This window comes from Alexandromys fortis, unplaced genomic scaffold (genome assembly GCF_014885135.2).
Source record: "Alexandromys fortis isolate MF-2015 unplaced genomic scaffold, M_Fortis_MF-2015_v1.1 scaffold_435, whole genome shotgun sequence".
Taxonomy (NCBI): Eukaryota; Metazoa; Chordata; class Mammalia; order Rodentia; family Cricetidae; genus Alexandromys; species Alexandromys fortis.
The window spans coordinates 218696-245960 of NW_026068304.1; the positions used below are offsets into that span (position 1 = coordinate 218696).

Here is a 27265-nt window from a genome sequence, read left to right on the forward strand (position 1 = left end):
GTCATTTATAATGTTGTTGGGTTTGACTGCTCTCTTCGCTGTAAGCTTCATCCTGGTGGCCCGCTGCAGGCCCTAAAGTTTCACCACTTCATTGGATTTCACTGTGTGCTCTTCACCAGGGCTGTGGAAATGGTCTAGAGGCCAGGCATTTGCCTGGCATTTAGAAGACCCTCGTTTTAATTTCTAATACTGGGGGCTTGGTTTTGTTTTTGAGTGTTTTTTACAACTGCAATAGATGGGCTTATGAGGTGTTTATATCCAGAACTTAGAAATTACATGGTGCTGCTGCTGCTTGTGTGTTCCTGAATAGACTCTTCTGTTTTCTGAGGATTCATGTAGGTGTAGTCTTGAGAAGGCCCAGGGAGGGAATGACTTTTGGTGGGCTTTGTCAGGGGCCGGGTTTGGAATGGGAGGAGTGAGGCCAGAAGGTGGGTGGAATGGAGCCTCTAGCTGGAGATCCCTAACATCCCAACCTTCTTGGGTATATATGGACGGTGGGAGAGCTTCCATCTAAACACCTTTGCTTTCCTTAATCATCACAGTGCTACGTAGCTTCTCCTTTAGTTCTTGCTTACAGATAGATGGTTATATTCAAAGTTCCTTGCCAGTTTCGGCAAAAAGCCCAAATGACGTGGGATATTGTTGATCAAAAGTAGCCTTTGTTGGCAGTAAATTGAGGAGGTGAAGTAGAGAAAGACAACTCTGAAGAGTTCTGGCTAAGAAGGCAGAGTCCATGTGGAGGAAAGGGAATGTTTGTTTAAAAACAAGCTGGGTTTTCCTGTGTTTAAATGCTAATGGAAGGACGGAGAGACCAGGGAGAAACAGATGGAAACACATTGGAGACAGTTGCTCTTGGTTCAGCTCACAAATGGAGGCCTGAGCTATAGAACAGGGTAGAGAGCTCTGGGGTTACAAAAAGAAAAGGTAGAGAAAGACCCTAGGCAGTAAAGGCAGGAAGCTGAGGGAGCCGCCTGGATGTAGTAGGAAGGAAGCTGACAGTGTGGTGTTGTCTCCTTTCCCCTGACCATGTTCCTTGTAGCTCTGGGGGTACTTAGTGTCCCTTTAAAGCTTCCTCATTATTCCTTTCCTCTCATTTAAACTACAACACGACTTGTTTTTGTCAGATTTTGTCCTTAAGATAAAATATTTCTATTTATGAAAAGTAATTAAAAGTTTCTGTTTATTAAAAGTCATTTAAGTAGCCTAAAATGGACCATGGTTCTGATCACTGAGGTACAAATTTACTATGGAACTTTGAGACAGTTGACCTTTCGTGTAAATGCTCTGTATGTTTTTACTTCCACTGTGTCTTTTCAAGTACCATTGCCAAGAACAGAGGGAGAATTATGAAAGATTGACAGGAAATTTTGGAGGAAGATGGGCAAATCACCAAAGAGGAGCTAAAATCAAGGTGCTAAAGAAGTATGGGTTAAGTATTTATCTGGAGTGCTCATGCTGAATAAGAAATCGAGTAAGGCTGTTAAAGAGGGGGCCTGGGGCACTGGGGTTTAGCAAGCTTTGAAATGCTATTACAAAGGGAAGGCATGGGGTCTTGTAATTAAGACCGTAATAGGAAATGCCTGTCTGTGGGCACTGGTACGCACAGACACATCTCTGCGCGTGTGTCTCTTTACCTCTTTGTGTGTCTGTATCTGTGTGTCTCTGCATCTGCGTCGGCTGTGCCTCTGCGTGTCGCTGTCTCTCTCTCCTTCCTCTCTCTCCTTCCTTCTTATCTTTCTCTCTCCCTGCCTGTCACAACCTCTCGCCCTCTCTTTCTGTCTTGCTCACTCTGTCTGCCTGACTCCTTCACTTTCTGTATCTCCTGTCTACATGTGTGTCCACATTTCCTCTTTTATTTGCTGACCTAGAATCATTTCCTATGGTTTGATTATTTTATTATCATCATTATTATACGATTTGGTTATTTTATTATGTTATGTTATGGGGTTTTTTTTTTTTTTTGGTATTTTGGTTTTTCAAGACAGGGTTTCTCTGGTTTGGAGCCTGTCCTGGAACTCGCTCTGTAGACCAGGTTGGCCTTAAAGACATGTGTCTCCTAAGATTCTTGTGTGCAGTTAACCTCTTTTGGTTGAAGTTTCCCTTCTAATGCCTTTTGTAGGACTGAACTTAGAAATGAAATTTAATCAATATTTATTTACATCATGGAATGTTTTAGTTTCTTTAATTGTGATTGAAATTTTTGCCATGTGTAGTAGCCTCAGCTGTCATCTTTGGTCTCGTAGAGTCTGCTGAACATGTGTCCAGGCCCTTCTGGCTTTTAGGGTTTCTACTGAGAATCCAGGTGTAATTCTAATATATCTTCCTTTGTTACATGGTCTTTTTCCCTTGAAGCTTTTTAATATTTTTTTCTGTACATCTTTACATTCAGTTATGTGCCAAGGGACCTTTATTTTCTGATCCATTCTGGTTCTTCTGTAGTTTCTTGTACTTTGATAGGCATCTCCTTCAGGTTAGGGAAACTTTCTTGTGTGATTTTGTTGAAAGTATTTTCTGGAAGTTCTGGTAGAATTCTGCATTGAAACCACTCTTGGGAATATACCCAAGAGAGGCCTTAGCATACAACAAAAATATATGCTCTACTATGTTCATAGCAGCATTGTTTGTAATAGCCAGAACCTGGAAACAACCTAGATGCCCTTCAATTGAAGAATGGATGAAGAAAGTATGGAATATATACATATTAGAGTACTACTCAGCAGTAAAAAACAAGGACTTCATGAAGTTTGCAGGCAAATGGATGGAAATAGAAAACACTATCCTGAGTGAGGTAAGCCAGACCCAAAAAGAACATGGGATGTACTCACTCATATTTGGTTTCTAGCCATAAATAAAGGACATTGAGCCTATAATTCGGGTTCTTAGAGAAGCTAAATAAGAAGGAGAACCCAAAGAAAAACATATAGGCATCCTCCTGAATATTAACCTTCATCAGGCGATGAAAGGAGACAGAGACAGAGACACACACCCACATTGGAGCACCGGACTGAAATCTCAAGGTCCAAATCAGGAGCAAAAGGAGAGAGAGCACGAACAAGGAACTCAGGACCGCGAGGGGTGCACCCACACACTGAGACAATGGGGATGTTCTATCAGGAACTCACCAAGGCCAGCTGTCCTGGGTCTGAAAAAAGCCCGGGATAAAAAACGGTCTCGCTGAACATAGCGGACAATGAGGACTACTGAGAACTCAAGAACAATGGGAATGGGGTTTTGATCCTACTGCACGTATTGGCTTTGTGGGAGCCTAGGCAGTTTGGATGCACACCTTACTAGACCTGGATGGAGGAGGGTGGTCCTTGGACTTCCCACAGGGCAGAGAACCCTGATTGCTCTTTGGGCTGACAAGGGAGGGGTACTTGATTGGGGGAGGGGGAGGGAAAGAGGAGACGGCGGTGGGGAAGAGACAGAAATCTTTAATAAATAAAAAGAAAAAAAAAGAAAAAATATTTTCTGTACCTTTGACCTAGGTTTCTTCTCCTTCCTCTATTCCTATTGTCCTTAAATTTTTTTCATAGTGTTCCAAATTCCTGGATAGTGTGCTGGAATTTTTTTTAGACTTAACATTTTCTTTGTCCAAGGTATCCATTTCCTCTACCATGTCTTCAATGCCTGAGATTCTCTCCTCTGTCTTTTACTCTGTTGTTGAGGCTTTTCTCTAATGTTTTGAATTTCTAAATATTTTATGCACAAATTTCCCTCTGTTTGAGTTTTCTTTATTGGCTCTAATTTCCATGCTCAGATCTTAAACTGTTCTATTGACTTCTTCCACTGTTCTCTTGATTTTCATATATTTCTTTAAGGGATGTCTTCATTCTCTATTTTTGAACACCCATTGGCTGCTTTAGGGTCTTTATCTTGTTTGTCAGCTGTGCTGTCCTTCTCAGGCCTGCTAAGGTAGGGTTGCTGGGATTCTAGTGCAGTCATAATTGTCCTGACTATTACTGGTTGTGGTTTTGTGCTACAGTCTGGGAATCTGGCTTTGGTACGATTGTGATTCTAGGTGTTGATATCTGGTCTTGTTTTTGTTAGGTGTTTTATTCCTTGTATCTGTTGGGCTCTTTTTCTTTGAGAATGTGGTGACTGATTGTTGCTGAATAAGGAATTGCTCTCAAATCCTTCTAGGTATAGCCACTGGGTGGAGTTTGGGGATGGAGTAAAATTTGTTTCTAGATACTGGGAACTAAACTTAGGAATTGGGATGATCTTGGAGGGGCACAATGGATTCCATGGGAGGGGAAAACAGGGCATTCCACCAGGATCTCCTTAGTCCTCTGGGAATAGGGAAGAAAGTATGGAGAGGCCATAACAGGTAATCTGCTAAAATGGATATGAAATTGGTTGGGTATATAAAAGAAGAGGGAGAGTAAGCCCTGATGCTTGACTGCCTGCTTCACTGGCCTACTTGTTTTAGCTGGAAACTTCTAAGGCAATGCTTAACTGGAGTTGGGAGCTGGGATAACTGGATGAATGGGGAGGAAGGTTGGAGATCTTCCTAATGCAATGGAGGTAAAGGCATGGAGGAGGGAGAGGCCACAGCAGGTAGCCAGACCCAAAGCTGGGAACAGAATTTAAAGAGGGAGAAGTAAAGATCTGCAGTTAGCCTACCTGCTTCTGTCTGGAGGGCAAGGACTGTCATATGATAGAGCATATGGAAGACTTGAGGTCAATGCTGAGCCTGTCCAGTGGATTAGAGTAAATATATGATGGGTTAATTTGTGTGTATAGAGTTGTTTCCTTCTCACACTCTTCATAGGTCTCATTAATTCTGTCTTTAAATCACTTTTCCCCACAAAGCTGAATCCAGACACACTGATGCTATTTTTTTTTCCTTTTCTGAATTTGGGCTATTTTATTTGGATCAGCTGAACAATGAGGGATTAAACAAATTCAAGTTACTCCTAAAGGAGAATGTAGATCCTGGAGGCTGCTCAATACCAGAGGCCACAGTGGAGGCCAAGTGGGAGAAACTGGTTTACTTGATCAACAAATTCTATCCAAGAGGGCAGACCTGGAACGTGGCTCTCGAAACATTTTGGTAAGATGAACCTGAGGTTATACGTGTAAAGAGTAAAACATAGTCCAGCTGTGTTGCTAAGGAACTATCTAGAAGTAGGCACAAGTTGTTTTCGTGGGGACGTTGGATCATTTGAGGAACATTTTGTAATTTAGTTTTGTATTGTAATCTGCATTAGAATTGAAAGTGCCTGTGCCTAAACTACAAATCAAGTCAAAACCTTTGAGGACTCTCAGATATGATCAACATATTTGCTGACATGAGCAATGTGCTAAAAAGGCAAACTCAAATAATATTGTTATTATTTTGTGAAATCTTAGATGTTTAAAATTCATGAGCAGCATCCAGTCTTCATATGTAAGGCTCTCGTGTGTGTGTGTGTGTGTGAACATACATACACATTATCTCCTTTGAACTTTGCTTACACCCCCTCCAAAGTCAGAACAAGCAAGGGAGCTTTGAGCCTGATAAAGCAGAGAGAGGGCAAGAGGTCCACCCCAGAGTTTGTGCCAAATTTTCTCCTCAGCTATGCTGTGGCAGCTTGAAACTCATAGCTCTAGTTTTACTAAGTCCCGATTGTAATAGAATCACAACACAGAAAAATTGAGCCCCCATTCATAAAGCTCATCTTGGAACCTGTTGCAGGGACAACAAAGACCATGGAGTCGGAGGATGCTGAGGTGATGGAAGACCAAATTTCTCAAGAGAAAATGCTGACTGAGGACAAAGACTTTGGTCAGTTTAGCATTAAGATGTCATTAAGGATCATTATTCAGTTGGGCAGTTTACTTCCAATGCACCACTGTTCTGTCACTCTCAAAGTCAATAAAACTGTATTTATGATCAAAGTGAAAATCAAAACCATGTTGACTTTGGGATATCAAGAAAACAGTATTCAGAAATGCCTAGTCAAAAGTTAGCCTAGGGAGCTGGAGAGATTGCTAAGTAATTAAGAACACTTGCTACTCTTCCAGAAGATCTGGGTTCAGTTCCTAATACCTATATGGCTGAAAGAAAAAGGGAAGGTGGCCAGAGAAAAGAGCAAGGGTGGGAGTGAGAATCTTAACACTGAAATTAAAGATAATTCAATGTGTGTGTGGTTCTTTTCTAACTGACATAGGTGACGAAACAGACTACAGAACTGTAATAAAGGAAAAATTTTGTGTTGCATGGGATAAGAACTCTTTGACTGGAGAATCTGCAACTTTATATCAGGGAATTATTCAGAAAGACCAAAAGCTGTTAAAGAATATATTTGATACGGATATCAACACTTATAAGATGCGACAAACAGTCCTCTTTTATGGAGATGCTGGAGTTGGGAAGACAACATTGTTGAGAAGAGCAATGTTAGAATGGGCAGATGGGAATCTCTTTGAGAAGTTTGCCTATGTTTTTTATCTCAGTGGGAGAGAAATTAGTCAAGCGAAGGAGCAAAGCTTTGCTCAGTTAATATCCAAGAACTGGCCTAGGTCTGAAGTCCCCATTGAACAGATCCTGTCCGAGTCCAGAAATCTTCTTTTTCTGATCGATAGTTTTGATGAGCTGGACTTCTCATTTGAAGAGCCAGAGTTTGCACTATGTAATGACTGGACCCAGGAACACCCAGTGTCCTTTCTTATTAGTAGTTTGCTGAGGAAAGTGATGCTTCCTGAATCATTCTTGTTAGTAACAGCAAGATCCACAGCAAGGAAGAAACTTATGCCCTTGTTACATAAACCTCATTGCGTAGAGCTGCCGGGACTGTCTGAGAATGCAAGGATGGACTACATTCAGCATTTCTTTCTGAACGATAAGAAATGGGCTAAGGGTGTGATCTATTCAATAAGGAAGAATCCACGACTTTTCAAAATGTGCCATGTCTGCCAAATGTGCTGGGTGGTCTGTACTTGTCTGAAGCAGCAAGTGGAAAAAGGTGGCGATATTGCAATGACCTGCCAAACCACCACATCTCTGTTCACATGCTATGTCTGCAGCTTATTTTCACGGACAGATGGGAGCTCTGTTACTCTGCCCAACGAAACCCTACTGAGGAGCCTGTGCCAGGCCGCTGCTGAAGGTATCTGGACTATGAAGCATATACTCTACAAGAAAAATCTCAGACAGCATGAGTTGACCAGAAATGACATCTCAGTCTTCTTGGATGCGAAGGTTCTTCATGAGGACACAGAGTATGAAAACTGCTATACGTTTGCTCACCTCCATGTTCAGGAGTTTTTTGGAGCTTTGTTCTACTTGTTAAGAGAGAATCCAGAAGAAAGAGATTATCCCCTCAAACCTTTTGAAAGCCTGTATCTGTTACTTGAAAGCAACCATTCTGAGGACCCTCATTTGGAACAGATGAAATGCTTTTTGTTCGGTCTAATGAATAAAGAGCAAGTACGCCAACTGGAGGAAACGTTCAACTTTACAATATCTATGGACGTAAAAGGGCACTTACTTATGTGTCTGGAAGCAATAGAAAAGGATGACTCCTATCCATCCCAAATAAGACTTCTAGATTTGTTTCACTGTCTGTACGAGACTCAAGATAATGACTTCATAACTCAGGCACTGAGCTCTTTCCCAAAGATTGCTGTGCATGTTGAAGAAGAAAGCCAGTTGCTTATCTATTCATTCTGCTTTAAGCACTGCTACTCTCTACAAACTGTTAAACTAACTATAAAGGCAGAGTTAAGAGATATATTGGACTTAGACCCCACAGATGAAACTTGGTAAGTGTTCAGTTTACTAGTCGTGAAGTAGGTCTTACAGAAGGAAATATTGCTCAACTAAGGTAAAGTAACTATTTTTAGAAAATTCATCTGGAAGTCTTGATGAGGCTAATATACGTAGGTCACCTATCTGTCCTGTATCTCCCTAATCTCTGCTACTCTATATGATTTTACTCTATCCCTTTCATCAAGTTGGCTCTTCTGATTCTCCCCATTTAAACCTGTGAGAAGATATGAACTATGGAATTTCTATATTTAACTAAAGGGCTTATTCTGTGTCATACAGTTATATAGTGAACAGGATGCTTAATGTATTACCCAGTTTAATCCTGATGCCAAGAGAATTGTGAACTCTTACATAGATACTACTTATGAGGTTACAATTAAAAAATTCCAAAACCAAGATATATAATTGTTTATCTAGAAAATAAATACATAATTACTGATTCAAAACATACATTGAGCAATAACTATTGCTCACATAGGTGCCAATCATTCAATACAGCATGTATTTGTTCTTCCACTGGTCCTACAGGGTAAATGCTATCTTTTTCAATTTGACTTATGAAAAAGCTGAATTATACGAAGCCATAGGCATAACTGAAGTCACCATCAGATTTTAAGTCTTTGAGTTTCAACTTTTCTGTTGAAAAAACTTTTCCATTGGCATAATTGGAAAAACATCCCTCTGTTAAGAGAACACATTTTATTCCTTTTTCTCAGTATGGCTCATCATTTAAGATGTTTGCAAATCGGAAGCTCAAGTCACAGTCTGCCACTCTGCAGCATCATTCATTACATTGTCCTTCACCAAAGTTGGGACTTAAAATCTCACCATCTTAAAGCATGCTAGATTATACCATGAAGTGACATTCCAGCCTCGTTCATTTCAACTTTATTTCAATACAGAGGGGTGGGTAGATAGTTTAGCATTAATTCATTTCAATAGCTAAACTCAGGTTTAAAAAAAAAAGAACTTTACAGAGTGGACATGCATGTGTAATCACAGTGCTGGAGGAGGCAGAGTCAAGCAGATCCCTGGAACTCGCTAGCTAGTCAGCATATTCTATTTGGCAATTTCCAGGTCACTGAGAAAGCTTGTCTGAGACACAAAGCTTGCCCCCTGAGAAACAAAACCTGAGGTTGCCCTCTGACCTCCGCATGAGTGCATACACCTGGAGGAAAACAGACACACAAGATTGGATGTGGCTGATCACACCTTTAATCTCAGCACTGCAGAGACAGAGGAAGATCTATGGATTTGTGGTCAGGGGAGACTATGTGGCAAGTTTGAGACTAGCCAGGGATATATAGGGAAGCCCTGTTTCAAAATTAAAGGTAAAGCAACAATAAAAAACCCAAAACAAAATAAAAACAGAACATACACACAGATATGTGGATGAGACTTATTCTGAGGTTTTCCCTCCAAAGTGAAGTATCTGTAGAATATGTAGTATTATACATACATATATATGGAGGAAATGGATGAGATTTTAGGGGAAGGAGGCTTGGATAAATAAAATCTTGGGATAGTCAAGAGTCGAGGTCCTGATGGACTGTTCATAACAAAGATGCAACTAAAGCGCTTTCATAGCATATGTTTATCCAATAGCACCGAAAGTAGCTGGTCTTTCCTTTTTCCAATTACACAGCCTCAAGGATACTGTTGCTCGAGTCACTCACTACTGGCAAGATCTGTTTTCTGTGCTGCATACAAATGAATCCCTGAGAGAAATGGATCTGTATGAAAGCACCCTTGATGAAACATTGATGAAGATTATAAATGAAGAATTAAGTCATCCAAAGTGCAAACTACAAAAACTACAGTTAAGTCTTAGATGAGGAATTGTTGTGTGTGTGTGTGTGTGTGTGTGTATGTGTGGTTTTTTGTTTTGAGACAGGGTTTCCTCTGTGTAATTCTGACAGTCCTGGACCTTGCTCTGTAGACTAGGCTGGCCTTGACCTCAGAAATCTGTCTTCTCTGAGTGCTAAGATCGAAGACATGGGTCAATGTCTCCTGGCACAGGGGAAATTTTAAGGGAGTATTCCCATTGGTTTTCTTTGCCCTACCTTCTACCCTTGTTAAGGAAAATCAGTAGTAAATAGAAATAGTTATATGACACATATACTTTTGGTCAGTGAAGGATGATAGTGGTCACTCTGTTTCCTAGTGATCCCAGACCAATGTTAGTATGTGTAAAGATAGCCTTTCATGTTTTCATAAGGCCCAAACCACAAAATGATATAAAATCTTTCTTCATTAAATAATGTGTGGCTGTACATAAAATCATTGTGCAAAATATTCTAAAAACATGAATAATGGAGATGCCTAAAGATATGGGAGCATGACTTCATTTGTTCTGGGAAAGATGGCAATGGTTGCAGAAGCTGTTGGCATGTGGTTCTGAGACTGCATTAGAAATTTTCTGGATGAAGAATGGCAGAGAACTAAGACCTTAAATTTAGCTCACAAAAGTACTTACAAAGATATTACACAGAACTTATTTTATATTAATTTTCTTTTGACTGGTTTATATTTGATAAGATCAATTTTATTACATGTGACAAATAAGTTTAATGACAATCATAAACATCTTTTATTACATGTGACAAATAAGTTTAATGACAATCATAAACATCTTTAGAGCCAACACTCAAAATGAGGTTAGAAGAGCACTGAGATGAAAATGCTCCATCTACACCTTCCTATTCAGTCATCCCATGTCACTAGTATGAGGAGACCATCTTCTACTCTAGCTAGCTGTGTTTCATTATAGAAACCATTTAACTAACATAGGATGTGGCTGTGTCTGTTTTCAATAGAATGCTGTCAAACTTTATCTTTGTGTATTTGACTAGTTTGTTTACATTGCTGATAGGCATTGTCATTGCATTGTGTGGCTATATTGCAATTTTTAGTTCATTTTGTCTTTGTTAATAAAAAAAACTCCTGTTTTTTTCTCAATACTTAGTTATTGGAAATGAGGCTGTTATGAATATTGTTTAGCTGTTTGTGAGTTTTTTACATCTTTGGTTAAAATGTGAGTTAGCTAGTCCATAGATGTATCTGTTAAGATCATGCCGGTTTTGCAACACAGTTATGCCCACAATATATGAATATTCCACCCACTCCTGACCTGTGCCCATGTTTACTCTGGTCAGTTCTAAAAACTTAATTTGGTTCCAGACTACCTCCATTTAAAATACGCATGATTGCACATCTCTTGCTGTTGGCTCTCCTGGGGAATGGAACTGTCTGTATACTCCTCTGTATTTAGCGCCTATAATGTGCGTAATGTCTATTTTGTGGTTAGTCATGTATACCACACCAAACAAATAGGACATCCTTGTTCCTAGTATTGCCAAATAGATGTCATCTTGGAGACTAGCCTCCAGTCCTGTCAAATATTTCTCATAGAATCTCATGGTTGGGAGCTCTGACCTCAAATTTCAAACATTATCTAAACCTGTAGCTAGATGAGGAGAGGCCATTGGTTCTGTGAGATCTTTTCACTCATCCCTAAGCATCTCCCTCACATTGTCTTCCCCATATGTCACCAGTGGAAATATTTGTTATTACAAATGCTACCTTTTGGCTAATGGCTTCTATTAAAACAAGAGTCCCAAGGGATGATGCAATGGTGACTGTTCTCAGTCTTGGGCTCCTTAGTGGTAAGTCCCTTTCTTTTGAAAAAATTGCTTCCAATTTATATTTTCATAGTAATTTAGAGGGACGGTTAGCTTTGTAAATGGATAAAAGTATTTTCTTTTTCTGTTTTTTTTTTTTTTTGAGTGAAAGCTCATGATTTTATTGTCTTCATAACAAGATCAGCTTTGAACTGGATCACTTGGCCCTTTTCTCTTATCACCTCCCAGTTCAAAATGCTTGCATCTCTTAATAGCCAGCATTCCCTTAGATCTGCAGTTGGGCTCCACACATTCCAGTCTCAGCACAATCTTCTTTGTAGTTTTCGCCTTTTTGCGGAAAATAGGTTTAGTCTGCCCACCATAGCCACTCTGTTTCCTGTCAGAACGCCGCTTTCCCTGGGCATACAAAGAATCTTTGCCCTTCTTGTACTGGGTCACTTTGTGGGGTTGGTGCTTGCCACATTTCTTGCAGAATGTCCAGCGGGTCTTAGGAACGTTCACCATGTTGGCGGGTGCGATATCGGCTCTGGATAAAAGTGTTTTCTTGTGGGTGCTTAGTTGGGGATAGAAGAAATGGAGGAAGAATGGCGGGTAATGAGCTGAGGAGGGGCGTGCTTTCCAGGAGCCTTAGTAGTTATGGTGCAGCATGGATAGATGAATTCAGAGTCAGAAGGGGCATTGCAGGGGAATCAAGTACATCAAACACAAATGCAATTAGAAGGAAGTAAGGAAAAATTGGGAGGTGACCTTTGTATTTCCTCTACACTCACTGACGCCCACAGCATACCAGCGCGTCTGCAACAGTGTATGTTGCTAATGATACACATCTGATAGTTGACCCTAATTGCTCATCTGCTTTTGATTATGGAAAGGATTTAAGCATTGTAAGTTCATGTTGTCATTGAAGTATTTGGAGAGAGCCTGATAATTGTGGTAGTCTTCCTAAATCTTCAGAGGCTTCTCTCTACCTTTTCTGGTGTTACCATCTTCACTTCCTGTAAAGCCAAATAGTTGAGAATGTCAGTAGTCAGATTACAAATTCAAACTCACTTGAGTTTCTCAGTACTTCTCTGGAACTCTTTTGGCGCCTTACCTGCAGTATGAGAATCCCAGCATCAGATAAAAGATGAGAATAATGATTGAAAGGGGATGATGACGCTGTGCGTGGAGCTGACTGTATAAACACTCTTGTATGTATTTCTGCTGAAGGTTTGGATCGGTCTGCTTCCTGAATAGCTGTCAGGATTTTAGTTTTTTGGCTGCCTGCCATACCCTGACACATCTTGACCTGAAACATACTGACTTAGAAGACAATGGGTTAAGGAGCTTATGCGCAGCCTTGAAATGCCAACAGTGTAAATTACGGGTGCTGAGGTAAGTTTGAGCTTTCAATACAACTTTTGTCTGCCCAATAGACAAAAGGTGAAGTCTGGGCTTGGTGTTCATAGAGATGTTTAGTTAATGGAAGCCTACTTTTTCTAGTTCTTTTTTTTTTTTTTCACAACAAGACTGCTCACTCCTCTCATTCCCCATGAAACACTTTTCATTGTATATAATTCTGTGTCTTTATCTCCCAGATGAAGGGCAAGAACAGACAGTTCTAGGATATATTGTACTTTTCACTAATGGTAGTAGGAAACCGTGTTTGTTAGAGAAAGCTGTCTATTTGATTGATAATGAATTCCTACTATCTTCAACTGTGACTCAGAATCAAGCCTAGAAGACTGAGAAAGAACAGTGGCAACTATCAACCGTCAAGGTGTGCACTGTCATGGACTGTCCTTCTTATTGGTGGCCTTCGGTTGCTCTTTAGGAATAGAAGCACCTTAGCCATCAGCCCTGGTCTGCACATTGGATGACAGCTTTTAAGAAAACTCTTTTATTTTTCTAGTCAAAGTCAGTCAAATCGGTTTCACATGCACATAAAACTAGAAAAATAGTTTATCTCAAATGTTTTTAAAATCTCCGGACAATTTGTGAGTCTAGCCTGAACTTTAATGCACAAAGGGACATGGTAAGTTGCTTTCTCACAAATGAGACTTATAATCGAGGAACTGGAGAAGTGGCAAAGCTTGGAGTAAGACCTTTTTAAAATAGGAAGGTGAATTTTATGACTACTGGGGAGTTTTTGAAAGTCTTAGCCAGGTTTTAAAATATGAAATTCACTTGATTAATAGTACATCTTGTGAGTTGATGGGCAATTCTTGAACATGGGTTATGTACAGTTGTGAGTGGGTCAGGTTGAGATAGAAACTTAGTCATCAGGCAAGTAGATTTAGGATTAAACCTGTATTATCTGGGAGTCAAGTGAGATATATGCCACTGGTTCTTGTGTCTAAAAAGAAAATGTCAATAGCAAAAAACTTGCAGTGTTATTTGGTAGGTAAGATGTTCTTAAAGTTTTGACTGTAGATCTAAAACAAAAGCTTTGGCACTAGAAATAGCAGGACTTGATAAGATCCCTTTTTCTGTTGATATTTGGATAATGTCTTTTACCGATGATGGTCGATGTAGAACTCACTAGCAAGCTTTCAAGTGGGGAACTTTGTGACATGACTTAGTAGGTCCAGAAGTGACTGCTTTGTCACAGGTTCTCAAAGTTTGCGACAATATAATACTGTATTATGGAAGTGTGGTTGTTCTCCAAATGCAGATGATCACATGGTATTATAATCAATAGTATTTTAGGCCTTCTCGAAATAGTTCCATGTATCTTGGTACCCAATCTCCTATTTGCTTTATATCTCATTAGATTTGGACATATGAATGTCCCTTAGTCCAGTTTTTGTTTTTTATATATTTTTATTATTGCATTTTGATATTTTCTGACTTGATGAGTCATGAAACTGTTGAAAAACAATAGTTCCCAGTCTTTTCTGCTAACTACAGTCCTAATTGCAAGAATTTTGCAAATATACGGATAAAATATTTTAGAATAGTTTAAATTGTAGAGACATTTCAGATCTTGTATCTGCACATACTGAAAATTATCAGTAATTTGCATGGAAATGCTTCACATAATTTCAAGAGGAGAAAGGCCTATTTTCCTTGCCTTGGTAGGTGTTTTATTTGTATATTTCCTAATAGGTTTGCTCCTAAAATGTTCAGAGAAAGTCTAGTATAGAGGTGCACACCTTTAAATCCCAGCAGTGGCAGGTGGATCTGAGTGTCCGGGTCATCCTTGCCAACATAGAGAGTTCCAGGCCAACCAAGGCTACCTAAGTCCCTTGCTTCCTCTTCCTTCTCTCTCCCTTCCTTCCGTCCTTGTCCCCCTCCCTTTGCCCTCCCCCTACTTCCTGGCCACCACACTATGCCTCTGCCCACCGGTTCCCTGCCGTGATGGACTGAATCTTCTGAAACTACGAACAAGATAAATCTTCCCTCCACTTAGTTGTTTGTTGGTTGTTTCATCACCATGACAGCAGGCAGGATGACACAGAGCTGCTCCCCTGTCTCCTGATCCAAACCCTGACTTTTGATGAGGGAACCCAGTGGCTTAGTTAAAAGGTACTACTCTTAAAGGCTGGGAATGCAGGCCCTGCTTAAACAAACAACAAAATAAAGGGCATCTCTGGAATGTCTTACATACACCTGGGCACACAGCCGTGCCATCTCTGTATAGGCCGCTGTGCAGGTATTTAGAAGGACTCCGCATGCACTTTTTCTTTCAGAAGCAATTTTATTTCTGATTTGCTTATTCTCTATTTTATAATGCAGTGGTGGGGTTAAAACCTATGACTTTATGCATGCTAGGCAAGCACTCTGTCACCTGAGCAATATCCCTGTTTTCATTCTTAAAAATTAGATCCTTTTCTAACTCTGGAGATTCACTGAGATGTATGGACCTTGGTTCTGACTAATTTCACTGGTGATGTTTCTTTTTATTTACAAGTTCTTTTACAATAAAGTTTTTAATACTAAAGCAAAATTAGGTCCTTTAGAAAATGTGGGTGAAGCCGGGCGATGGGGGTGCACGCCTTTAATCCCAGCACTCGGGAGGCAGAGGCAGGCGGATCTCTGTGAGTTCGAGACCAGCCTGGTCTACAGAGCTAGTGCCAGGACAGGCTCCAAAGCCACAGAGAAACCCTGTCTCGAAAAAATGTGGGTGGGTGCATGAATAAAAACCCATGGGAGACACAGCTCTGGCTGTGTGGTTCACCTTTGCTCCACAAATCAGTGTACAACACCAACACAGCAGTCCTTCTAAGTTGTGGATGGAGGAAACTCCTCTCCTCTTGATGGAAAAATACCATTTAAGGATTTAAAACTGCTTTCATTCATATTTTTAAGGCCCTGGAGGATGGGAAGATGGTTCTCTCCAGTCTCGCTTATCATTCTATCAGGGCCAGGTGCTTTAGCTATTCAATGTTTTGTTTTATGTAGGGAAGCTAGATTTTCAGTCAAGCTCTCCAAAAGCGGGAGGCTGCCACCCTCTATTGAGTGAACGGAGGTTGTAATTATCTGAAATGAGTAGTTTCCCTGGGGCTGTGTCACTTTCCAGGTTGGAAGCCTGTGATGTGAATGTGAACCGCTGTCAACAACTAGCGAAGGCTCTGGAAAGGAACAACAGCCTGGTATTTCTCAACCTTTCCACCAACAATCTGACAAATTATGGAGTGAAGTCGCTCTGCAAATTCTTTGGAAATCCCTACTGTTGCCTAGAGAGACTGTCGTGAGTCACTTTGTTTATAACTTATGAACTAGATAGAAATATTTATGGGGTAACATTAGCTGGCATGTTTATCCTGAATGATCTTCGGAGCTCTTCCCATACTCTTCTCTGATTTCTTCTTTGGTCCTGGGAGTAAACCCAGAACCTTGAACATGGTAAGCATGCAATACCACTAAGCTATATGACCAGATGTCCCCTTCTTCCATGTTTCTGTCTCTGCCTGTGCTCCTCCCTCTCTTCCCCTCCCCACTTTTCCCTCTCGTGTACATGCCCTGCGTGTCTGCGTGTCTGCGTGCCCGGCGTGCGTGCGTGCCGTGCGTGCGTGCCCTGCCTCTGTCTCTGCTTTGGTTTCTGTGTGTTGCTGTATTTGTGTCTCCCTCTCCATTCATCCCCCTTCTCTTCCCCCTCCTCTCTCTCCACCTTCTTCTCTGTCTTTGTGTCTATGTGTTATATTGAAAGGCATTTTCAGTACTTGTCCTTGTACAGGTACTATGTATAAATTCATGTGTGTGTGTGTGCGCGGAGGCCAACCCTGATAGTACCCAAGAGGTCAACTCTGGGTATCGTTCCTCAGGAGTAATCCACCTTATTTTTTTGAGACAATCTTTAATTGGCCTGGATCTCACCAAATAGGCTAAGCTGGCTGACCAGCACAGGTCCCAGAGATCTACCTGTCTTCACCCTCCTAGAATTGGGTTTATAATCACATTCTGCCGTACTCAGCTTTTTAGATAGTTCTGGTGATCAAAATGGTGATTCTCATGCTTGTGTGGCAAGGACTTACCAACTGAGCTATTTCCTCAGCCCAACTTCTTTATGTTTAACTTGGGTTTTTAAATATTTTAAAACTATTTTTTATGTTCTTCTAGCCTTCTCCAGTTTTGTGTCATTCTCTCCTATATCTAGATACAGCAGAATTCACAATTTAAATATCTGTCAAGGTTGATTCTATAGGAAAAGTGACTGATATAAGTATCAGGTAATTTTCTCATTAAACATGGCAAGATGGTTGGAAACTGAATGGTTCCTCTCTCATCTGTTTTCTCCTTCAGCTTAGCAAGCTGTGGCTTCACAAAAGATGTTTGTGACATTCTTTCCTTTGCTCTCAACGAAAGCAGGAGGCTGACACATTTGTGCTTGGCAGACAACCTCTTGGGAGATGAAGGGATAGAACTTCTCAGCGATGCCTTGAAATATCCACAGTGTACTCTCCAGAGCCTTGTGTGAGTGTCTAGCCCCTTTCCAATACAGCATAGTTTAGAATGGATGTATATACATATGTTTGCATATGCATATACATATACACTATCATAATAAAATCTTTAAAAACACAACTTTTAAATCACGTGAGCATGGTTTGTAGATATTTAGGGCTTTTCGTATCCTAGGAATTGCTTCTTCAAAGACTCCAGCTTCCTCTGGATGTTTTCTATTATAAATGTTATGTTTGCTGCCAGGTGGTGGTGGCACACACCTTTAATCCCAGTATTCGGGAGGCAGAAGCAGGAGACTCTGAGCTCAAGGGCAGCCTTGTCTACAGAGCAAGTTCCAGGACTGGTTCCATAGGTGTTGAGAAACTCTGTCTCGAAAAACAAAAACAAAAAACATCATATCTGATTATTATCATGAATACTTATTTTTATATACTAGAAATAATTTTCCTAGTTTGTTGCTCTATTTTGACTTTATGGTAATTTACAGATTATTATATTTTAAAAATTGTTTTTAAGATACAGTCTTGTGTCACTTGGGCTAGTGTTGAACTTGCCATGTAGCCTAGGCTAGTCTTGAATTTGGCAATACTGCTTCAGCCTCCCAAATTCTGGGATTATAGGCATGTACTACATTAACCCAGCCCAGATATGTAAATATTTTGAAAGACATTCTGCCTCATGAATCCTAAATTTTTTAGTCATATTTTGGAAAGGTAATTTTGTTGTCTAATAATTTTATTAACATTTATATGTGAAATTATTCCGAATTTTTCTGAATTTAACATTTACATATTAACCTTTTTGAAACTAATCTTAAGAGTTATCATTTCCCTCCATTTATGAAGGCATGTTATACCCAAATTATTTATGGTACAATGTCTTTTTTACTGATAAAAAATATCCCTAGTAAATGTAAAGAAAGAACACTTAGCTTATTTCTATGGCATGACTCTCTATTCCATGTCTTTTCTTCTGCAAGAGTACTGTATACACTTTTAGGAAAACAAAGATCACTATTTGATTTATAGTGTGGAAAGCTGAGCCAGGTGCAATCTAGAACCAGGGAGACTGAGCAGGAGAATTACTGAGTTTCAAACCCGGCAGGCCCTACAGTGAGAAGTAGGCCAGTCTGTGCTGCAGAGTTGAGACCTTGTTTCAGAAAAGTGGAAACAGACATTGGGATTGGCTCTGAAGAACACAGGTCCAGTTGTAAGGGTTTGATGTAGACCTAAGTGACTCACATGGGACAGGCTGGCAGTAAGAGGTCGGAGCTAAGGATTGGGGAGCAGATGAGACCGGCGCTGGGCGGAAGAGATGACTCCATCTTAACTCATTCTGTGCTTCCCTGTAGGTTGCGGTGTTGCTTTTTCACTCCGGTTGGTAGTGAGTTCCTCTCCACTGCTCTGCTGATCAACAGGAGTTTGGTACATTTGGACCTGGGAGGAAACAGGCTTGAGGACAGTGGGATAAAGCTTTTGTGTCACGTCCTTCAGCAGCCAACTTGTACTCTTGAAGAGCTGGAGTAGGTGTTCTGGGACTCTCTTGTTGTGTACTTTCAACTAGGAACGGTCTTGGAGGGCAGGGGAGAGATGAGTGTCAGAGAAAGGATAGATCTGATTTTTCTCCCATTCTGTTGGAGATGAGCTAAAGACACCTGTTTGAACGCAAAACTGAAACCCACAGTTACTATGGTCCCCATGATGTAAAGGTCCAGAGGCATCAGACTAAACAGGAGCTGTTTTAGTTTGGATTATGCCCTAGTAGGTCTGTCTTTTATCGGCTATGTCCACAAAGCTGAAATTTCTCTTTCAAGTTTGTTTTTCGAGAGGTATTTGCTTCTTTAAATTATCGTTTTATTGTATTATATGTATATGAATGTTTTGCCTGCATGAATGAGGGTGTACCATGTGCATGCCTGGTACCCACAACAGCCAGTAAAAGATTCTAGATCCCTGGAACAGGAGACAAAGACAGTTGTGAAACGCCATGCAGGTACTGGTAATTGAACTCAGGTCCTCTGGAAGAGCAGTCTGTGCTCTTAACCACTGAGCCATCTCTCCCAGCCCTCAGGTTTATATTTAAACTAATTTTTCTATTAGGTCAGTATTCAAAGAAACTGGAAGATGATTTTTAGATTATAATATAATTTATATATTTTTTTCTTTTTAATCCTACAATACACTTTTTATAAAAATGTTATTTATGTTTCCATACAAAGTAATGTGGTTCTTCTCCAGATGGATGTGTCATTATATTCTGTTTTCATGCCCCAATTGACCTCCCCAGTGCCCTACCCTAAATATTTGATGCCAAAATCTTGGTCATTAGCCAGAGGTGCTCTGAGGAAGTGATAGAAAGAAACATTACCTAGGTGGAGCCTGGTTAGAAGAAGCAGGTTACTGGGAGGGCAGTCCTTTCCCCCCTGAACTTTCCGTGCCTTTCCTGTTTCTTATGGTAATATTCTTTGTACAATAGCATAACTCTTAGTGCACCACCACCTCAATTAAATGTTTTCCTTGATAAGAATAGCCCTGGTCATGTTTCTTGACAGCACTAGAAACCACGTGAGGATATCATAGGCTGAAGAAAAGGAAAAGCAAGTGAAGAAACTACAACAGATCTGAAATAGTAGGGATGGATACATGGGTACATGCATACCAGTTTTTGTTTTTTTTTTTTTTTTTTTCATTTTGTTTTGGAGACAGGGTTTCTGTGTTACAGCTGTGGCTTTCCTGGAACTTACTCTGTAGACCAGGCTGGCTTCAAAACTCAGAGTTCCCTCTGCCTCCCAGGTGCTGGGATTAAAGATGCGCACCACCATCGCCCAGCTACATGTATACCTTTTTGATATAGGCTCTCACTAACTTAAAGCTGCCCTCTTGCACTCCCTCTGTAGTCCTGGTGAGCCTTGCTCTCATGATCCTTCTAAGTACTGGAAACCAGAGACCTGTGTGTGGCCTGTGAGGGAAGGCTTGTGAGTGTGCAGAGGACATGGAAGAAATATCTTTCTGTAGCTTTTTTGTTTCTTCTTTAATGTTATCTTTTCATGTGCCTTGGTATTTTGCCTGCATGTATGTGTATCCATGTACAGATGTTGGATCCCCTGGAACTGGAGTTACAGGCAGTTGTGAGCTACCATGTGGCTGCTGGAATTGAACCTGGGTCCTCTGGAAAAACAGCCAGTGCTCTTAAGCATTGAGTCATCTCTCCAGCCCCATTTAATGTTATTTAATGTAACATTTTTATTCTTTGAAAGTTTTAAACATTTATAGATTTTCATTATATCCAATACCATTCCCAAATACCCCAATAATTTTCTTCCCAATATCAAGTTGCCTTTTTAATATTATTTTAGAATACACTGAATCTAATTGGTACTGCTCCTATGCAAAGGTTTGGGATCATTTTTTGGAATATAGGCAACTACCAGCACCTACACTTCCAAAGAAAAGACTCCTCTTCCTAGAACTAAACACAGAGGTGGGGCCTGGAGAGTCCCTCTTCCATCCATTTTGGTCTTGGGCAGGTATCACACACAGCCGCTGTGAGCTGAGTACAACAGTCATGTCATAGCCAAAAGACAAAATTTTAATAATTTTAGTGTGTGGCAGCAGCAGCAGGTTGAACCTAGGGCTTTTACAGTTGACCTATTAATCCCAAGACCTCCAAGCCTATTTCCCAAACATAAGTTCTACAGACTGAAGTTTCTTGGTAAGTTTATATTCATGTTTTAAAGAATTAATGCCTGAAGAGATCTCAGATATTAACATTGATCACTCTGACAGAGGACCAGTTTGAGCCCAGCACTTCATTGGTGGTTCACAACTGTCTGTACTCCAGTACCTGGAGGACCCGTCAGTTTTCTGGATTCCCTGAATACTGGGAATGCATATAGTGCACATGCACACAGGCAGAACTGCCAAACCACAGGGGAGCTTTTCCAAAATGGAAAAAAGAAACCACTAATGTACTCTAGACTTGGAAAGCATTGTTTAGGGGAGATAACTCTTCACACACTAGTTTCTTTTGGTCATCAAGAAATTCCTTCTGGGGCAGATGGTAGTTGCTCACGTCTTTAGTCCCAGCACCTGAGGCAGAGGCAGGGAAGATCTCTATGAATTTGAGGCTAGCCTGGTCTACAAAGCAAGTTCCAGGACAGACGGAACTAAATAGTGAAATAAAAAACAAAAACAAATAGGAAAACAACAACAAAATTCCTTCTGTTTTCTCCTGGTGATTAAGACACCCCATCTCAGGTGTGTCCTGGTTGCATTCTACATAAAAAAGGTTATCTGTCTGGGCAACTCTCCTGGAAGAACTTAGTTCAGTCTTGCCATTGATGAGCTCTTTCGTCCTCTAATGTATTTTCTGTAGGTTGACGGGCTGTGTTCTCACGAGTGAGAGTTGTCTGGATCTGGCTTCTGTTCTTGTAAACAGCCCAAACCTGTGGAGCCTAGACCTCGGGAACAACAACTTAATGGATGCTGGCCTGCATATTCTATGTGATGCTTTAAAAAATCCAAACTGCCAAATTCAGAGGCTAGGGTAAGTTCGGTTTTCCATTATAAAAACACAGTCTGGTTGGTGGTTGGTGAAGATAAAGGTAATTTTGTATGTGGGGAATGGAGAGTAAATGATGCTCGAAGACAAGATAGTCTCAGAAATAAGGACCTGAATTCAGATTAACGGGCATGTATTGTGTATGCCCTTTGCTAGAGAATCTTCATTTCACCCTTTTCTTCTTAGTACCTCAGATAGGTAAATAGTAAATAATATCTCCATGTTCTGTCATTGCTCAGATATTCCAATTGTTCTTGATTATTTTTCTATATTAAATTGAAGATTTTGTTCCTGTAGGATGCCAACTTCTCAAGGAGCTTGTAGTCTCTCGTCCTTTCTAATATGCTTGTGTTCTATCAGTCCTAGGTTGTTCAATATTTTACTTTTGAGATTTGCTAGTTCAGCTTCACCTCTTTGATCTCTGAGATTATACTTTATGGTCAGGAAACCAAAATGTCAAATAACTAAAACACAAATTATGAACCATTAAAATCTAGAGTTGGAGGGCTAGTGAGTTTGGCTCATTATATAAAGGCACTTGCTGCCAAGGACCAGAGTTCAGTTCTCAGAACTCACAGAACCCAAGTTGTAGGAGAGAAACCATTCCTGAATGTTTTCCTCTCACTACCACACATGGTCTTAGGACTGTGGTATACACACACCTCCACCCATGCACAAATTTACAATAAATACATGTATAAAATATGATTAGCAGTAGAATTCAGCCTACTGTTTTTCTATACAGATCCTCTTTTAAAAGCAGAATTTAATGACTTTTTTCTCTCCTCTCTGCTTGTCAGGGATAGCTTGTCCATCAGTCATGCTTTCGCTGGTGGATGGATCTGTGGCTGCGTTTTCTATCTTCCTCCATTAGCTTGTGTGTGATCTCCTGCCTCATTAGTGCACTCTGATGAAGACAACTTTGCCACTGTGGCACCCACTAGGACAAGTCTTCCCATGTTTTTTTCAAGACCATTTTGGCTCTTCTTTTTATATTAGAACCAAATCCTTGTATTTTATGAACTAAAATCAACTTGGCTGAAATTTCTTTTACATACCTTGTATAATTTATTTTGCTAAAATGTGTTTCAATATTTCTTCTTATAAAACATTAGGTTCTAATTTCTTATACAGTCATTCAATTTTGTTTAAATTACACTAATTTCATAAAATTAGTTAAAAATATTTATCCCTTTTGTTTCTTAAAATATTTTGTAAGGCTGTATTTATTCCTTGAATTTAATAAAAATTTCTGGTGAAACTAATTTTATATTTAGGATATTGTAATTCCAGATATAAATTTTAAAATTTGTTTGGGTTTTCAGTAGTGAGTTCTTTTTGGTATATTTTATCCATTTTATTTAAATTATGTAACTTATTGGCAACTTTTAGATATTTATCTACCAAAATTCTAACTCTATATTGATCTTTTTTTCCCTTAATACTGGCAATCTGATCTTTGTATCTTTTGATTTTTTTCAAAGAATGTAACACTGATAGTCATTTTAATTTAAATATTAAGATTTATTGTTTATTTTATCATTTTTCAAAATTCTTTTTCTTTTCTTTTTTTCCAGTTTTTCGAGACAGGGTTTCTCTGTAGCTTTGAAGCTAGTTTTTGTAGACCAGGCTGGCCTCAAAAGAGCTCCAACTGCCTCTGTCTCATGAGTGCTGGGATTATGCCACCACTGCCTGACTTATTCTTCAAAATTTTAGTGGGGTGCTGATCATACAGTTTGCTTTTCTTTCCTATCACAGATATGTAAGCTAGTTTTCCTTCAAATTACTGCAATAACTTCATCCTGCACAATTATTTTATAGACAGTGTGAGGTTTTTTGCTTTGAGACAGGATCTCCCTTTTCTTGGCTGGCCTAAAACTCATCATGACCCACCTTCCACTGCTTCCCTAGTGTTGTGATTATAGGAGTGCGCCACCAAGCTTGATGAATCATAGAGAGCTCTGTTTCAGTGCTCTGTCTTAAGGTGTACTTGCTGTGATGCCCGTACCTTGTGTTATAATTAATGTGACTTTCTTTTTTCCATATTCCACTTTGCTTTTAGTTTAATCATACTTTTTTTTTTCATGTGAGCAGCAACTTCGAAACAGTTTATATGCTCAGCACCTATATGAGCTTGAAATTTTATGCCTGGGTAAATGGAGATGAAAGTGAAATTCAAATTAGTTGATTGGGAGAATATTGTGTGCAGAAGGTTATATTCAAGTTATTTTGTCAGTTCCTACATTATTATTGGCTTGAGCATGGACTCTTGATCAGGTGGTTGGATTTAATTATGTATCTTTTCTGACCTGGAGGCAAGGCAGTGAGTTTGAAATGTATGATAAATAATTATGACTATTTTTACAAAAGGTATAATTTTCTCTGTCTCTGTCTGTCTCTGTCTATCTGTCTTATCTCTCTGTCTCTGTGTGTGTCTGTGTCTCTCTGTCTCTGTCTGTCTTGATCTGTCTGTGTGTGTCTGTCTGTGGTCTGTCTCTGTCTGTCGTCTGTCTCTCTGTCTCTGTGTGCATGTGTTGCATGTGCTTGGAGTCCAAAGGAGGACTTCAAGTGTTCTCTGTATCACCCTCTACCTTATTTCCCAGAGACAGTCTGTTAGAGAAAGTCTTTCACTGAAGCTGGACCTAGGCTAGCAACTAGCCCCAGAGGGCCTCCTGTCTCTACTCTTTACCTGGAGTTACATGCCTTGCTTTTTTTATGTGAGTTCTGAGGATTAAAAATGGGATCCCCATGCTTGTATAACAAGAATTATTACCCACCATCCTGGTTGGTGGTGTTTTCATTTATATATTGTGTCAACTTGGCACAGGCTGAAAAAGGAACCTCAGTTGAGAAAATGGTCTCCATCAGATAGGCCTTTGTAGCCAAGTGTGTTGGGCATTTTCATATGTAAATATGTATATATATAATTTTATATATAATTTATTTTTATTTATGTGCGTTGATGTTGCCTGCATGTTTGCCTGCATGTGAGAATGCTGGATCCCCTGGAACTGGAGTTAGACAGTTGTGAGCTGCCATATGGGTGCTGGGAATTGAACCCCTGAGTCCTCTGGAAGATCAGCGAGTGCTCTTAAGCACTGAATCTTATTTTCTTAATGATCCATGTGGGAGGGCCTAACCTATTGTGAGTAGTACCATCCCTGGGCTAGTGACCCTGGTTTGTAGAGGAGAGCAAGCAGGTAAGCAGCATTCCCCCACAGCTTCTGCTTCACTCAGTCGCTGTTCTAATTCTGGCCTTGAGGCCCTGCCCTGACTTCCTTCAGTAGAGTGTGTAAGTTTAAGAGGAAGAATCTCTTTCCTCTTCAAATTAATTTCTTCCCCATAGTGTTTTATGACAGCAATAGGAACCCTGATTAAGACACCCACTGAACTACTTTGCTAGCCTTGGATGTGTATTCACATGAGCAACACTGTGCTTGAAGTTTTATTATTTCTTTTTTTTTTTTAAAGCACTCAGTACTAAGTTTCTAAAATCTGCTTCTGTTGATGTATTTTAGTTTATCTTTAGATCAAGATTTCAACCTCTTGGGGTTGTTGAGATAGCTCAGTGAGTAAAGGGACTTAACCAATTGTGCAGCTGGAATTTGATCCCTGCAACCACTCAGAAAGCTTCGGAGGTAGAGAATGGATTCCATAGAGATGTGTTCTCTGACCTCGCAATGTACTATGGCACATGTGCCTACACACACACACACACACACACACACACACACACACACAAAATTAAATTCAGTTATTTTATATTATGTTTGCATAATTTCAAGGACTTGTAATTATGAATTGTAATTCATGTTAGAATGGGTATCTAATCTCTAATTATGTAAGTTCCTGTAGTCCTTGAATTTACTCTAGCTATATTCATGTGTCTTATTTAATTTCTAAAATTATCTTTCAAAGTTCACAAGTCTCTTAAGTGTCCTGTGTCATGGAATAAATTCAATTTTCTTCTTGTCTCTCTTCCCTATAGATTGGAAAACTGTGGCTTAACCTCTGCTTGCTGTCATGATCTCTTAAGTCTTTTTTGTACCAACCAAAGTTTGGTACAAATGAACTTAATGAAGAACGCCCTGGGTTATGACACAATTAAAAATTTCTGTAGAGTCTTGAGGTGTCCAACGTGCAAAATGAAGTTTCTAGCGTAAGTCTTATACTTACTTGTCAGGTGGAAAATGTCATATGTTGAGGGATTCGGGTACCCATTTGTTGACTGAGGTTTCTGTCCTGCCCGGTTCCCACAGTCATTAAGTCCCAAAGAACTTACAGAGAGGTCTGCATTAATTATAAAATGATTGGCCTATTAGCTCAGGCTTTCTGTTAACTCTTATAACCTATATTAACCCATAATTCTTGTTTGTGTTAGCCACATGGCTTGGTACCTTTTTCGGTGAGGCAGTCACATCTTGCTTGCTCTGTGTCTGGCTTCCTCTCTGTCTGGGTGGGTGATGACTGCAGACTGAAACTTCCCTCTTCCCAGAATTCTTGTTTCCCTGCCTCTCCTTCCTGCCGGGCTACTGGCCAATCAGCGTTTATTTAAAATACAAGTGACAGTGACAGACACTGTCCCACAGCTCCCATTCTTTCATTTATGCCCTCAGAATCAACCTGTTACATTTTGGTAGATTGATCTGGAACTGGACTAGTTCTCCCTAGGAGAAGGCTCCCAGGGGCCCTTGTTAATTGTCATGTTCCTCTCCTGGATGACACTGCACTGTGCTCATCCCCTTCCCACTCCCCATCAATGTTAAATTCCCAACCTGAGCAAAGAAGGTTTTTGTTGCTGTATGTTTGTTTGCTTTTCTCTCCTGGCGTTCTAGAAGGTAAAACAGATGTTCATTTGTTTTCTCAGGTTGGACAGAAGGGAGATTGACAGGAAGAAAATCAAGAAGTTTTTGAACGATGTAAAAATTAACAATCCAGAATTGGTGATTAGGCCACACTATTCTGCTACAGAAAGTGGGTGCTGGTGGCAGTATTTCTGAAGAAATTGATGTGCCTTTAAAAATTAAAAAAAAAAAAAACCCAAACGCATAACTCCAAATGGTATGGTCTTTAACATGTAAGAAATATGGTCTATCCAGAGATACTGAATTGCATTTCTAATAGGGATAAGTTACACACTGTTCTGTAAAGTGTTTGCTGTCTTTCACACAGGGGGTTGAGAAAAATAAAGCAAAAGCCACAAAATGCTATAAGTGTCAAATGTTTTTTATTTGCTGTGGAGCTTAAAATCTTTGGAAGAAGTACAGAAATAAACTTGATGACCTGACTTGTTTTAGGATTACCTTTGCTGTGATGAAACACCACAAACAAAAGCTATTTGTGGAGGAAAGCGTTTATAATGACTCACCAAAAGCCATGAAGGCAGAAACCCACACAGGGCAGGAACCTGGAGGCATGGAGG

General features: G+C 40.0%; 1 protein-coding gene across 1 annotated transcript in view; it reads left to right on the plus strand.

Annotated features, from left to right (window-relative positions):
* Nlrp14 (NLR family pyrin domain containing 14) overlaps positions 1-26843 on the plus strand; it is a 28578-nt gene extending 1735 nt beyond the window's left edge. Inside the window, exons 2-11 of the mRNA XM_050132654.1 lie at positions 5681-5770; positions 6156-7749; positions 9402-9575; positions 12607-12771; positions 15899-16069; positions 17122-17292; positions 18635-18805; positions 21658-21828; positions 25832-26002; positions 26711-26843. Coding sequence (XP_049988611.1) covers positions 5695-5770; positions 6156-7749; positions 9402-9575; positions 12607-12771; positions 15899-16069; positions 17122-17292; positions 18635-18805; positions 21658-21828; positions 25832-26002; positions 26711-26843 — 2997 coding nt within the window. The 5' untranslated portion in view covers positions 5681-5694. The remainder of the gene's footprint in view (positions 1-5680; positions 5771-6155; positions 7750-9401; positions 9576-12606; positions 12772-15898; positions 16070-17121; positions 17293-18634; positions 18806-21657; positions 21829-25831; positions 26003-26710) is intronic.
* The last annotated feature ends 422 nt before the right edge of the window (positions 26844-27265 follow it).